This window comes from Mchenga conophoros, linkage group LG23 (assembly GCF_057382185.1).
Source record: "Mchenga conophoros isolate Kocher_MC1m ecotype Shallow Benthic linkage group LG23, M_conophoros_male_GT1.1, whole genome shotgun sequence".
NCBI classification, from domain to species: domain Eukaryota; kingdom Metazoa; phylum Chordata; class Actinopteri; order Cichliformes; family Cichlidae; genus Mchenga; species Mchenga conophoros.
The window spans coordinates 13,448,783-13,464,611 of NC_140547.1; the positions used below are offsets into that span (position 1 = coordinate 13,448,783).

A 15,829-nucleotide genomic window follows, 5' to 3' on the forward strand; every position below is an offset into this window, starting at 1 on the left:
GATGCGAGTCTTGGTAAATACAACAGCTAACCATTCATTTTCTTCCTCTTATTCAATCAGGGTCATGTAGGCCTGGAGACTATCCCAGCTGCCACAGGGCAAGATTCAGGTACAGGTCACCAGTTGTGTTGTAGGGCTAACACAGAGAAAAAGACAGTCATTCACACGTAGTCTACTAACTGCGCTTACGGGAGGAAGCCGCGGTACCCGGAGAAAACACCAGGTGGAGAACATGCTCTTAAAACAATATTATTATTATTATTCTTATTATTATTATTAGAGTCAAAAATGAGGGTAACACAGGGCATGCTGCAGGGCGGCCTGTCATGTGACTGATGAGTCACTGCTCTATGAGCATGTAGTGTCCCGCCCCCTGCTGGTGACGGTTGGTTTCAAAAAGCTGATATTAGACAATAACAAAAAACCCCAACTCTTTGCATCAGGATGATAACTTTTCATATAGAGTATAAGGTGGGAACCAGGGCAATGTTAACTCCTGAGATTGATCTACACCAAAAAGGTGAATGATGCTTAAACATTTGTTTTTTTATGTTTAGAATGGGCAGGGCCGTTCTGAGTGTGGGATTGTCTTCTAGGCTGATTCACTGCCTGGACTGGACATCTGGACTGTTTTTAATGCAATTATCTAACCAATAATACGGCTGTTGTCCCGTTAATTGTACTAACAGCCCATCGAAGACGTCTGAGCTCCAGTCTTGGTGAGTGATACGCAAAGATTTCATTAGTCTGTTGTTTAGTGCCAATTTGCTAGCATCTACCTCAGATGAAACTTGGTAACCCAAGCAAGCTAGCCCTGGCTTCACTCCAATCTGCCATAAAGCTAATACCAAAGCTTCAAAACAGCTACAGCTACATCATCTTTTACATACAGTCTATGATGAAGCTATTAACTTCATGATAAATCGCTCTAATCAGCCTAACTTCTTGTTTTACAGCACACAAGTAGTTTATCGAACCTTTTTTTGTCTTAAAATTACATTTGGTGAGCAGTATTAAATGTTAATGGATTAACAAAAAGACTCCAGTCTGGAGCGCGGTATTGCTCAGTAGCCGAGCATTAGAGGAAACAAACAGAGGAGATATAAACGAGTCTGAGTGATGCTTGTACAACAGAGCTACCGCCAGAGGAGACGTTTCCATTTTACATGATTGCAGTTGTTTTAGAAACTCTGCCGCACGGATAATGGCACTTAAGATGCTTATTGTTCACTCATGAATGAGTCATGCAATAGTCAGGCTTTTGCTGTACAAAACAGGCACATCAACAGGGAAAAAGTTTGCTTTGATATTTTCCGTGGCTTTAATAGAGACTTTTAAACAACTCCAATAATTGCAGCTTCTCTTCACACAAAGTTGGCCGGCGCCCTCGCACCCAGTGACCACCTTGGCCAGTCCTTGGATGCTCGCAGCCAGTTACAGATCAAGAGGCACTAATAACGGTTTCCTTCAGCGTGCACACTGGGACAGCTCGGATTTGTGTCTCAGAGTGATCTGTCGAAGTTTTACCCAGAGCAACACTGACTCAGTGATTACATCACTGCCTTTAGCCAAGTCAAGGACACACAAAATCAATGCTCTTGATGCAAATGCACAGTGGGAATTCACTTTAAAGCTAATAACATTAAGCTCAGAGCGCTGTGATGTCGGCCCACATTGTAATGTTATGTAAATCTGACCATATGACAGCTTCATTTAAGTCGAGAGTGTGCAAGATTATGCGTGATAGCGGCCCATTTTGCTCCCTCATGCTCATCTCTGCTTCCCAGTAAATAAATCAGGGCATAATTCTGCGTATTAGAAGAAGACATTCAAAAATGCTGGAGCTGGCCCCCGGAGACTTGACGCCGGATTTCTTATGCAGAAGAAGAAATTGGAGGGTACATCATGTTGGCTGGAGGGCCCATCACTCATCAATTTGTTTGTAAACACCAGATTTATGTGCAGTAAAGCAAGTCCTCGGTTAAACTGCTGGGGGGGCCTTCGTTCCCCCTCAGACACACACACACACACCCACACACACAGGATCGCCTGCAGCATATTTAGGAAAAAATTACGAGGAAATCTCCACACTGCTGGCATGTCAAATTCTTCAGTTTGCTAGCATAGGAAGGGGGGGGGGGGGAGAATGAGTGAGTACTCTCCAGTTTACAGCTCGCGTCAGGAGCTGGAGTGCAAACAATCCGATGATATAACCGCAGTATTTACTGTCAGCATCAGGCCAGCTGTGGATAAACAGCCTCTGTTTGCTTTCACATTCTCATGTACATCAGTCGTCAATGACCAGAAGAAACCCCGCGTGAGGGCCTTCTAGTGTTGCAGGCGGATCGCCTCGTTCGTACCATTTCAATTTTGCAGTCTGCAAGAAGGGAATAAAGTGCTCAGCGACTTACTGCTGATCTGCAACTTACAAGTAAAGATGACAAATGGAAAGGATTAAATCAAGCGGGTCCTGGAAAGGTGGCAGTTTAAAAAGAAGAGGAAAAAAACAGGTCTTTAAATTATTCTAACAACTCCATCAAGTTGATCCCAGCAGTGAGCATACTTCATAGTCGAGTGCATTTGCTGATTGTGTCCCTAAAAAAAAAAAAGAGAGAGACTGTGACACAGTGCTGGTGTAATTAAACCACAGTCTCAGTTATACACAAAAGAGTGTTGCAAATGTAAGATTTCTTTTAGGCTGGTGATTCCAGCTAAGGACTGTTTGGGGAGACATGTAAGCAGGTGCATTAGCTGCTACTGAAGAGAGAGTGATTCAAGTAGTCACGGCTTTTACTTGTTGGGGATAAATCTCTTTCATCTGCAGGTACAGTGCAGAGGAAGTCACCAACAGGTGGCACGAGGAGAAGACAGAGAGAACGAGCTCATTACCTGGGCAATCCACCGGACCAGGAGCCGAAAGGCCAAGTGTTAACCGGCGGCGGGGGAGGGGGTGGACGGGCCCGAATCAGAGATAGAGGTTTAAGATTTTTCATATAATTAAACAAAACACAGCAAAAGGAAGCAAGACACAGAGACGTGTTGCTATTGCAAAGCTTTTATTGAAGGAAGAAAGAAAAAAACAAAAAGACTACATCAAGTCCCTTCAGAAGATCAAGAACAGATGCTTTACTCAAAATAGCGGCTCGGGCTATACGAGGTGAGTTAAAACTCGGGAGCGGCTGCAGCCTTAAGCACCTGATGGAGACATCTACAAAGGGGATAGTCTTTATTTACTTTGGTAAAAAAAAAAAAAAAAACAGGTAAAGAAGTGAAGTTCTTTGAGGTGAAAGAGGAAACATGAAATACACAGTCAGAGTAAGGTGATTCAATACTGCTCAGCCGAAGGCACTTTACAGGCGGGGCTACGACGGCAGACAACGCGAACAAATTCACTTATGAAACAGTTTTCTTTATGAGAGGATTTGCATCATATGTGCTCCAATGAAAGGAAGCGTAACATGTTCAAAGACCAACCATAAAAATAACCAATACATGAGTTTGACACAGCTTCAGCGCATCAGCAGAGATTTACCTGTGCACATGGACCAGACCAGGGTATGCTGAGCAGAAAACATGTGCTAATAAACCAACTTGAAATCATTCATAACTAGTCATATTATTTGTTTACTGCTTTGTGAGTGCATTACATCCTTTTAATGTAAAGGCCTTATCTAGATAATACAGCTTCTTCTTCTGTTGAGGAAAATAGCAAACGACAGTGATGGACGAGTGCAGTGCAGTTTGGAGTCAGATTCCAGGCAAATGGAAGTCCAACATTCATTTGCCTTTTAGCTGTTTTGGTTTCCTGAATGAAGTCTTGTGGTATTTTGCAGCTAGACGCCCCAGAGTGACTTGTTGGAAAAGTGAAATGGTTTTTATCCAAGCTACTTCACAGAAACCGTGCTGCTGGCTGAGAACATGAAAGTACTGCATTTTAGCATCTTCAGCTCAAAACAACGAGCCCAAAGATGCTAAAATGCTCCAAGAAATGACGGGAACGGCACAGTCTGGTGTTGATTATCTGCACCTTTCACTTATGCTACTTAATCAGGTGTTAAAGACATCATTAGATCATCAACAGAGAAATTTTGATGTAAAGATTTATTGAAAAATGTAGATGTCTGTAGAATAATAACACCAACACTGCAGACTGGTTCCTTCTGTGTGCCAGAGGTTACAAAATCTCCTGGTAAAGCAAAAGTTTGATAGCGCTAAATTAAAACAGGGCGGCAGTAATTTTGTTTTCCTGGTAGCCATCAGCGGATTTTCATGAGCAGCTGACACGGTGGTCTGTGCCACAGCTGGAATAACTCCTGGCAAAACAAGAGCTCCGCTGTTCGACGGAGGCAGAGAAGGCGACGAGGGGGAGCGAGAGCGAACCTCGGACGGCATTCTTACAAAGTAGAAATACCACCAACCCAAACCTGCGTACTCATTAGCTTCGCGACAGTGGATGATTCTTAAATGGAGGGCAATCCAGTCTTTGTGACAGCGGTGCGAGGGAAGGAGTGGCAGGAAGGTATCTACTGTCACTTCAACCCCTACATGCACCGAAGATCTGAAAGAATTCCTGATTTTACGCTGAACTGCTGTCACGTTGGGAAGTTTGCTTTGGCGGATTTGTTGACGTCTGTAACATCCACTTACTGAACGCTGTCGAGGCATGCATCATATTTTCTACACAGCCCAATTTTATTATAGATGTGTATTTTCTGTTTTCAAATATTCCTAAAATACTAATGGAGTAGCAGCTGTTACAGTAAAGTACAGCAAACAGAGGCTGAAACTAAAATGTTTAACTAACTGCAGCCTGACTCAGAACAGAAGGCCGTGGGAGAAATGCACAGCTGCCACGTCCACTGCCGACGAGCTGCAGGTCAGCTGCTGTTTCACGTGTAAAAGTCTCAGTGCATCTTTAATACTGACGCCTGATTATCCAAACAAGGGCCACAGATAAAGTGACATGCTAACGCAGCATGAATCCCAGCTGTAGTCTCATTGTGGTATATTTTCCCAAAGTATTAGAAGTAAAAAAACAGGAGAATAAATCTCCAGTTACTAGACAGAAGAACAGACCCGACTGTCCCAGCTTTGGTTCTCTTAATCACCGCCTAACTAATTAAGCTGCGATACTCAAGATGACTGTAGACGTTGCTTCTAAACAGTTCAGCGACACCGTGGAGACATTTTTAAAGATCTTTAGGACAGATTACAGGTTTTTAGTTGAAGCAGTGCACTCGCTGCTTACTGAACTGTAAAAATACTGTATTTTGGGGGGGGGGTTTGTATATGACCGATGGACCTTTTGCGTACAGCAATGCGCTCCAAATATTGATGGAAAATGTCCTGAGGACGTGAAGTTTATGTTGCCTAACCTTTTCAGAGAACCAGCCCTCGCTCCGTTCCTGCTGCAGGCATGTGAGCTAGTACCAAATGTAAACTGCCTAACCAGCTTCCACCTTCTCAACTTTAAATACCCCGCTCAATTCCAAATAGAAAGCTTAGTCAATTTTTAAGTTAAAAAACAAACAAATAAACAAGCAAAAAAAAAGAAAATCTGCGACAGTAAAGGTTTGGTGAATTCTTCGTTCACCTTATTAGCACAGTCGTCTTTACAACGCGATACCCTGGTTGAAACTCTGCTGTAACAGGACGCACTGATTACATCTGATGTAGTAAATAGAGATCAGAGGCAATAAACAGGACTAAATGTTGTGTAAGGAAAACAGGAAAGAGGAGACGAATTCTCTTAAAGTTAGAATGAACTTCTCTGATCGAGCCTCGGGAATAATGCGCCTCGGTTAGCTCCAGCTAATAAACTAGCAAAGCATTGCAACTTGTAGTTACTTGTAGTTTCAAAGTACCATGTGGAGATTTTCTAAGAACAAATCAACATAAAGTTTCACTTTTGTTCTTCTGACAAAACAGCTGAATGTTCGTATGAACCTCATGTTCTGCTAGCTTGTAGCTGGTCGTCACTGTTTTTGTGGCTGCAGAGCTGCGCTTTGGATTTCTCTGTTGTCATTTTACGTGTTTGTGGTCATGTGCATCTGCTTGGATTTTTCTCGTCTCGTCTTTTTAGCAGTTTTCTGTCACTTTGTCGTCACGCTACATCTCGTTACAGCTTTTTTTTTTTTTTGTCTTTTTGTTGCTTCTTGTTGGAAATTTTTCACTTCATGTTGTCGTTTTATGTCTTTTTTAAAAAAATTCTTTTTACTTGTTTTGTCATGTTGGGGCGATCGTGGCTCAAGAGTTGGGCATTCGCCTTGTAATCAGAAGGTTGCCGGTTCGAGCCCCGGCTCGGACAGTCTCGGTCGTTGTGTCCTTGGGCAAGACACTTCACCCGTTGCCTACTGGTGGTGGTCAGAGGGCCTGGTGGCGCCAGTGTCCGGCAGCCTCGCCTCTGTCAGTGCGCCCCAGGGTGGCTGTGGCTACAATGTAGCTTGCCATCACCAGTGTGTGAATGGGTGGATGACTGGATATGTAAAGCACTTTGGGGTCCTTAGGGACTAGTAAAGCGCTATATAAATACAGGCCATTTACCATGTTGCATGTTTCAGTTTTTTGGTTGGGTGGGGAAACAGTTTTCTTTTCATTTTTAATTTTTGTTTATCTCTTGGTCTTTTTTAAGGCATTTTTTCACCATTTCTATTTTTTTTAGGGTTTATGTAGTTTCTTTGTAGTTACTTACAATTTTTACTTTCAATTTCTTTGGAGCCAAGCCATTTTGTTTTCCTCTTTACAGTCTTTATACTTGTCTTATATAATTTTGCTGGAATGTTTGCATATCTGTGCCATCATTGTGTGCCTCTCTGTGGTCTTCTTTGTCTTTGCAGTTGTTTTGTGTCACTCTGTATCTCGGTGTAGACACTGTGTGCTTCTTTGTGGTCTTTTTTTGAAGCCGTTTTCTTTGCCTGACGTCTTTATTGTGTTTTGATTGTCGTTTTTTGCGATAAACAGTAAAGTCATACTCCACAAGGTACGTTAAACTCACCTAGTACTGCTTTAACATCGGAATGAACCCTCAGATTAAGCTCTAAAGCTTCTGGTCCATCGCTCTTGGATCGAGCAAATAACATAATCAGTTATTTTTGGGAAACTCTCACGGTCCCTTCTTTGTCCATCAACTTTGAAACAAACAGCAAATATAAAAGATGAGCGTTAATGAAACAATCAGCACTGACATAAAGCACAGAGACGCACAGAGACACACAGTTTGATTACAGGGTTACAATAAGGACACTTATGATCACATCTGTACATGTAAAATATTTCCTTAAATCATAAAATTTCTCATAAAGTGTCGATGCAATTAACATTAAAAATTGCATAGGCATGGAATATTCTTTATTTCTGTGAGACTGCTTAAAGAACAATCACTGCTTTTGTCTATGGTCGTTAAAAAGGGGCAAGTTACACAATTATACACTGAAAAAAAACAAAAACAAGAATTAAACTCAACACAAGGTTGTGTTTATATGATTGTGCTGCTCAGGCCAAAATGGAAAATAATCAACCATATGCATGAAAGAATATCCAGCTGAAAGGAAAATATTGTGCTAAAAAGGAGGTGTGGTTTTTTTGTTCTCAACAGCAGAAATAACTGTTTATCATTCCTGCAGTACAGAGCAGTTTACTCTAAATAACGTGGAAATACATACAAACATGGCAGTTTAGATTCGCTTTTTGGAGTTATGCAGAGCTGTTTTGAAAGCCTTCGTTGGGTAATTTCATCCCATTTTGTGTACTGTACTCTGATTTGTCCTGCAGAAAAACAAACACGTTTTTCCTAAAAATACTGCTAAAGCTACAGTCACACACGCGCACACTGACATCCATCCACAACTTCACCTGCACAGTAAACATATTAAACATTTTGCACGTCCTGCTCGTGTTTTAGATCAGAAAAAGAAGTCGGAGAGGAACATTATGGGCCCGTGCATGCACGTGCAACCTAGCTAAAAGATATGTGCTGGTGATAAATACGATAACAGGAGGATAACAGGGGTGGTGATGTATATTGTAGACGGATTTAGATTTAAAGTAGCAGTGCAAAAATTGTAGGAAATGCGTAAAAGCTCTATGGCTTAGAGTTAAATGATGAACCAGCTAGCTTAGCATTTTTACAATAAAATAATGCAATATAATATAATTATAACTAAACCCTCTTTCAGTGAGCTTTAGAGATCCTTTTTTTTAAACCTTCAGACTGAGGAAGAGCAGTTGCTTCCCATGTCTTCCTCTCTTTATGTTAAGCTACAGGAAGAAAACTTTAAATAAGAAAAACTCTTCTGCAGTGATCGTACAGAGTAAATAATTATATGTGAGCGTGTGAATGTGATGCCACAGTATGTTTTGTTACTTAAGGTGAACATTTATATAGAGCCATATATATGTAAATGAGGAATGCAGGCTTTTGTGGATGTTTGCAAGAAACCAAAAGAGCGAGCGAGGGCCGGGTTATCACAGTTTAGCTGTTTAGAGGTCAGTGGTGGCCTTGGCGGTGAGGGCCTGGATGCGGCTGGTGTTACAGTTTTTGCAGAGCACGTGTCCATCCAGCGGGTAGCAGCCCTGGTTATCCCCCTCCGAGAGTAGGGAGCCGCAGTCCTGCAGGACACAGATAGTCCGTTAGTCCACAAACACAAACGGGGTCATTATCCACGCTCACCGGTCAGACACATTCACCCTCCTCTCTGCACTCAGGCTCTAAACGACACATTTACTGCTATCTAAAAGCTCAGCCAGTGTCACGTTACGGGAGCTTCTCTGCAGAAAAGCCTGTGCTACGGTTCTCTGCCAGTTGGTGAGTCTGAATGGAAACAACTGGTTAGTACTCAGACACAGTTGGGCTTAACTCCCAATCTTTCAAGGATTTAAATTCAGACTTTTTTTCCCCCCTTGTAAAAGTGTTTCAAGCAGAACAATTTTTCTAAGTATGATTGCAAAATGTGTGTCCTCTTTTACAGATTCTAATATAAATGTATTCCAGCTCGTCTCTTTCAGGAGTGGAAGCATCAGATATTTGTCTATTTCTCTGTGTTCCGGCTCCTTTCTTTGTCACGGGTATTAATGCAAAGTGTGCTCTTGTGTTTTTACTTACAGTGAGAATGATTTGAGTGGAGAAAATATTTTTATTTTTGAAGCTTTTACAATAAGAAATAATCCTCATTCATAGTAAAACTCAATTTTGTGTGAAAAAAAAAGCAGTTTTAGCCTGCTCCCCTTTAAACCACTTTTTTCTGATTGGCTGCCCCTCTTGAACTTGTGGGCGGAGCTTCCGTGCCTGAGACGTCCATATTAGGGTTATTCCCACTCAATGACGTAATGCAACATTCCCAACAGTGAGTGTGTGTTTGGTTCACAGGGATTATAAGTACTTATGGAGATTTATGGAGCGTAGGAAATTTAGGAAAAGCTCAATAGATCCAAATTTATTCGAACAGCTTTTATGGAATTTTACATCTTTTTAGATAAACTAAAAAGATGGCAACGAAAGGAGCATGTAACCAAATTGCATGACTTCATAAGAGTGGCATCAGAGAGGCAAAGGGGGACTATAGGAGGAGGATCGAGGACCATTTGAAGAGTAATACCAGCCGGCAGGTGTGGCAAGGCATCCAGCACCTAACCAACTATAAGATCAATCTCGGAGCTGCGGACGGTGACCTGGAGCTGGCAGAGGAGCTGAATATCTTCTTTGCCCGCTTTGAGACCAGGGTACCGGAGGTATTGGAGCCACAGCAGCAACACGCCACCCATAGCAGCACCACCCTCACCCTGGAAGAGCACGAGGTGAGGCGCATGCTGCAGGCTGTTAACCCGAGGAAGGCGGCGGGTCCTGATGGTGTGCCAGGTCGAATATTGAGGGATTGTGCAGGACAGCTGGCTGGGATCTTCACCAGGATTTTCAACAAATCCCTCGCACAGGCGACTGTCCCACTCTGCCTGAAGTCCTCCACCATAGTCCCCTTGCCTAAGAAGCCCCACATCACCGGCCTGAATGACTACAGACCGGTGGCACTCACCCCAGTGGTAATGAAATGCTTTGAGAAGCTTGTCCGCAGACACATCACAGCAGCCCTGCCCCGCAGCCTGGATCCACACCAGTTTGCCTACAGAGCAAACCGATCCACGGAAGACGCTGTAGCCACAGCACTCCATGCTGCATTAACTCACCTGGAAGAGCATGGTAGCTATGTGCGGATGCTCTTCGTGGATTACTGCTCAGCTTTTAACACCATCCTTCCACACAAACTGGTGGCCAAGCTACAAGACCTGGGGCTTCCATACAGCACCTGCATGTGGATCAATAGCTTCCTCTCGGGCCGTAGACAGAGAGTCAGAGTTGGCCATCACACATCCTCAGCCCTGAGTCTCAGCACTGGCTCACCCCAGGGCTGTGTGCTCAGTCCACTGCTCTACTCTCTCTACACACACGACTGCACTCCTCGCCACCACAGCAACATCTTTGTGAAATTTGCAGATGACACCACAGTGGTGGGGCTCATTTCCAAGGGAGACGAGTCTACGTACAGAGACGAGGTGGAGCAGCTGACGTCATGGTGTAAGGCCAATAACCTCCTCCTCAACACTTCAAAAACCAAAGAACTCATAATAGACTTCAGAAGGAAAAAGGCAGAGATCCAACCACTATTCATAAATGGGGACTGTGTAGAAAGGGTGGCAAGCTTCCGCTTCCTGGGAGTCAATATAGAGGAGAACCTTTCCTGGAGTGTGAACACCTCCGAGCTGCTGAAAAAGGCCCAACAGAGACTGTACTTCCTGAGAATTCTCAGGAGGAATAACATCACACAGAAACTGCTGGTGTCCTTCTACAGAGCCACCATTGAGAGTGTTCTAACTTACTGCATATGCATCTGGTACACTAGCTGCACAGGGGCTCAGAGGAAAGCACTCCAAGGGATCATTAACACCGCCCAAAAGATCACTGGCTGCCCTCTCCCCACACTGGAAGTTCTACACAACGCCCACTGTTTTAAAAAGGCCCAAAACATCATAAAAGACACCTCACATCCTGGCCACTCCCTGTTCGAACTGTTGCCCTCAGGCAGACGGTACAGGGCAATCAGAGCAAGGACTAATAGACTCAAACACAGCTGTTATCCAACTGCAATAACACATCTGAATACTACAAAAAAATGTCCATCACGCCACTCTTGTGTTAATCTATGCACGGTCTGAAGCATGTGTGTGGGAATGTATGTGAATGTTTTACTGTTATATCTTATTAGTATTTTAAGTATTCTATCTATTTTATTTATTGAATTTTATTGTTTTATTTATATTTTGATATTGCTAGGGATGATGCAATGATCGGGGACCATTCTTAATTTCGTTGTTCTCATGACAATGACAATAAAGTTTCTGATTCTGATTCTGAAGAAAGGTAATATGTTTACAAGGCTGAAGAAGTCACTTTGATGAGTGATGAAATGTTGCATCCAGATGAAGAAAATCAACTTTCTGAGAATTCCTTACCAGGATTATTGAGCATGCAGTTTAACGCCTCAAACGAATCAAACAGGAAAACATTCCACTCTAGCGCCTTTAGTTTATGTCATATTGACATATATATTCTTATGAAGTGGTAGTTAGCAATGAGACAGAAAAAAATGGTAAGCCTGTTTGCTTTGTCACTGTGAGCGCGTTAGCCTTTTTAGCTCAAAGCAGCGCAGCCTGACAGAGACTTTTGTGGTTGATTCTTTGATTATCGTTTCCTTTTTGAAGCACTTGGCTGATTCATGTATCACATCTTGTTAATTCTTGGAGATTTTGTAGACTCCGCGTGTTCTTTTTCAATATGCCTAAGCTCTTGTTTGGCCCTTTTCAAAGCAAAGTAACACCGAGTTACTGCTGAGCTCCGCTCTGATTGATCCAGTCTGGGAGCAGACGCACTCTTAATCATGAAGCTCACAAATACCTGAGAGATGACTGTGTTTGTGTTCTTACTGCTCGCTCTGCTCTGTGAGGCTTACTTGAAAATCGCCTGTTGAAGATTCCTGTTATGCTACAACATTAGGTAACACCACTCTTAATAATTGGTACAATTATTGTTATTCAGTTTTAATCTATAGTTCTTTTTTCATCTGTGAACATTATCTGCCTACTGTAAAAATGATGCTCTAGTTAAAAAAAGGAATACATAACACGTCTAATTATAAACTAATTTTTATGGCACGCATTTATGATTGAAACACAAGTTATATCATAGCTAATAATCAGTACACAACATTATTATCTCATTTTTGCTATTCATTTTCAGTTATTCGGTTTAATTAACCATCGTTTTACATTCTGTTACAGCGGTTATCACACAGTGTTGTCAGGCTCACATGATGTGTGTCCCTGTGTCACATCAGGCAATCATAAAGTCGTGAAACTGTGCCTTTTTGTGACTTGGAGACATGACAAACTACACATTGCTTCTCGGTCATTCACGCTTGACCTCTTTCACGATGCGCGTGATGTCACTGAGCAGAAGGCACCGCCGACATCCAGGAAAAGAATGTAAACTGACGATGGCAACTGGAGCAGTGTGCGCGATACCGATCTGTCAGCGCCATTTCACAGCTCGTCCTGAGTTGCACCACCAGCTTCACTCCTCTTCTGTTCCGCTCGTGTTTACAGGTGTACACAGCTGAGCAACTGCCCTCCTATTGGTTGAGCTCACAGAACTAAACTGTCGAGGAGGACAACATGCAAGCTTTTGTGTCAGGATTTTGTGAAGTATGCTAAATGCTCGGTGGGAATAAACATTCAAATTCCGTGCACGACATGCAAAAGGGACTCCCTACGATCCAAGTCGGGCCGTAAGCGTGCGGCGTGAACCCGGGGATGCCAAATGTTGCTCTGTTAGTGTGCAGCTCTGTTGTCTGACTGCAGCCTTCAGCTGGTTTCTGTGTGTTGTGGTAAGATGTGGTGAGGTGTGCGCTCTTTACATGCCAAGAAACAAACAGAATGTACAGATACACACAATGCTATGGCATTATTTTTCCATTGTCTGTGACACTGGCTTACACCCAACCTTCCTTTCTCTCCCCGACACACACACACAGACACACACACACACACTCAGAACTCCATCTACTCATTGCTCCCTGGTGACAAAATTCTTCTCTTGTTGAGCCCCTTCAGCTGAACTAATCTGCTCTGCTTTGCTTTGACCTTTATGTCTGGCAAACGCTCTATGTGCTCACGCTGGTGCAGCTCTTTGACAATGTGACACGTTACTTCTCTTTTAGCCGGGCACGTAACGTCTCAGCGCCGCTTATCAAGCAGGCGAGCGGCGCCTGACAGATTGGTTTCTATGTAAGTCCGTGAACTTTGCAGAGGAGAGACGGGAAGCTATTTCGAGGCAGGTAAGAGAAGGATGATTCACTCGTCTCGCTGAAAAGGTGACTCGGGGGATCGGTGTGTACGTTATGCCTTATACCTTTATGCAGTAATGACTGTCACCTGGAGCCGTGCAACATTATTCAGAACCATCACTGCTAATTATAGAGGACACACACACACACACACGGGATTGGTAAACACACAGAGCTCGTACCTCACAGCGGTAGCACTGCACATGGAAGTCACGGTCCAGGGCCACAATACGAACGGTCTCCTCCTGGCCCGGTGCCGGCATTATAGGCTCAGAGCACACACAGCAGCGAGGAGCAAACTTCCTGTGAAAAACAACCAAGAACAACAGAAATAAGCTCAGAACAATCTGCAACATTGTGACCTTTACTGACTGTTTGCCATTAGCACAAAGCTTACAGAGTTTCACTGCACGGTTCAAGCAGAGGTGCAACTAATGGCTCTTTTCATTAGCGAATTAATCTATTAATCATTCTGTCTGTACGTGTACAACAAGGACATCTCTAAACTCAAGTTTAAATTGCTTTTGTGTGACACGAAATCCCAGAGAAAAAGCAGCAAATCATTCTGAGAGGCTAAAACTAAGAAAAGCTTTGACATTTTTCTTGATTTAATAAATAAACGAATGATTTCTTGACCGTCGGCTCTCCCAGTATTCGCCAAACTTCACGTTGTGCAGCCCCTCAATCTAAGAACCCGTGATTATCATCTGACAGCCGGGCACATCGGCAAATGTTTACAGGCTTTCGGTGCAGCCATCAGGCCTTGTGCTTCCATGTGCGAGTCACGGTTTAGGGAGGCAAAGAAATGAGGAAAAAGCAACCAAAAGGCTAAATCATTGCGATCGTTGTGATGCTCTTCACATAGACTGTTGAACCTGTTTCAATATTTACGGAAGATATTCTAAAACGTTCTCATGACATTAACTGTGGTTTTCAACCATTTTAATACAAAACTGAAATAAAAAATACCGTAAAGTTCTATTTATTTAGATAAACTTCATCCTTTATTACATCCATCCTTCTGTTTCAAACCAAGTCTCAACTCATCTGGTTTGTGGGTGTGTCATATTTCAAATATTTTGTGCATAAACACTCAAATATTTTGAGATTTATAATCCAAACACAGCTTTCATTATCATACTTATCATACCAATGGCACAATTTCTGTAAAAACTATGAAAGGTTTAACTGTGAACATAAAAATATACACTAGGGCTGATGCCCGTAAATGTTGCCACATTTGAAGTCACTCGAAGGTTAACTATTTCATCACTCAAACATGAAGAGTAGACAAAATCTAGAAAACGACATTTACTAAATATAGAGGGGGCATTCTGAGAAATCTTATCGGACACTCTCAGTGAGTTTTACAGAACAAACCTTTGAACTTGCAAATGCCTTTAGCGGAAGAAGGTCTGTCTAACAATAGAACTGATGAGGATATGAAAAGTGCAGTGAGATTCTAGGTCCTGTCACATGACCGAAAGTTCTTCTGTTCTACACGTGCACCCATTGTCTGTAAATCGGGAAGTAAAGAGGTTAGGTGGCTTTGGGGAACCACGGCCCAAAAAAGAAAAGAAAAAGAAAGATTCTCGTCGTGGCTATTCCTCGACACAAAGGGCCACGCTGTGGAGGCCACGCTTGTCACGTGAAATTAAACACGGGCCTTGCGTTGGGCTTCCCAAACCGAGAGCTGCACACTCATGCCAAGAGCCAGCGTTTTACTTCTGTTTCCCTTCTGGTCACCGAGTAAAGAAGGAACATTTCTGGGAAGCTAGCAGTTATGCAATGGGTGGAGGGTGACCCAATGACAGGAATGTACTACTAAATTCATGTCTACATATCCAGTTCACTAGATTTGTGAAACTGTTTGCAATGTTTCCCAAAAAGGAAGCCCTAACGTTCTGACGAGGAGCTTTAAAAATGCATGAATTTACAAAAGTTAGTAAAGGATTTTAAAACAGCATGTCTTGTGTTGTATGTTGCTAAACAAGCTGTTAACACAACACTGATATATTATCACTTCATGAAATCTTTACGGGGACACCAAGCAGGTAGAGAGCAACATCAGTATCCATTTCTACATTGATTCTGTTTGTTAAATGCTGATGGAGCCCTCAGTGCATCGTATGTTAAAAAAAAAACCCCAACAACATATTTTTAAGTTCTTGTCTCTTAAGTCCTGCTCGCTAGATGCCCACTTTCGTCTGATTGGCTGCCCCTCGCTTGGCTTCCGTAAATAGCACAAGTGCTTCTAATCCATGACTCCTCCTCTTAAGCAAGAACTGTACCGTGACTGTACAAAAGGTCAGTGCTGACCTGACACAGATTATTACATCCCCTGGCATTAAACATTTAAGTTGCCTTGTTGGCCACGATAACCTGGTACCAGCTCCTGACGTACATGTACAGCAGACGGATGTAGCCAGGATTACATCACC

At 42.8% G+C, this 15,829-nt stretch overlaps 1 protein-coding gene and 1 long non-coding RNA gene across 3 annotated transcripts in view; one reads left to right on the forward strand and one right to left on the reverse strand.

Annotated features, from left to right (window-relative positions):
- Nucleotides 1-405: 405 nt before the first annotated feature.
- LOC146546839 (uncharacterized) overlaps nt 406-15,829 on the forward strand; it is a 75,144-nt gene continuing 59,720 nt past the window's right edge. The window contains exons 1-2 of the long non-coding RNA XR_014890654.1: nt 406-471; nt 558-719. This is a non-coding gene — a long non-coding RNA (uncharacterized LOC146546839). The remainder of the gene's footprint in view (nt 472-557; nt 720-15,829) is intronic.
- The window catches only part of lpp (LIM domain containing preferred translocation partner in lipoma), a 182,406-nt gene continuing 173,161 nt past the window's right edge, over nt 6,585-15,829 (reverse strand). For both annotated transcript variants that reach the window (XM_085264092.1, XM_085264093.1), the window contains 2 exons: nt 13,571-13,691; nt 6,585-8,607 (listed from right to left, as the gene is read on the reverse strand). In XM_085264092.1, the coding sequence (XP_085120218.1) occupies nt 8,479-8,607; nt 13,571-13,691 (250 nt within the window). In that variant the 3' untranslated portion in view covers nt 6,585-8,478. The remainder of the gene's footprint in view (nt 8,608-13,570; nt 13,692-15,829) is intronic.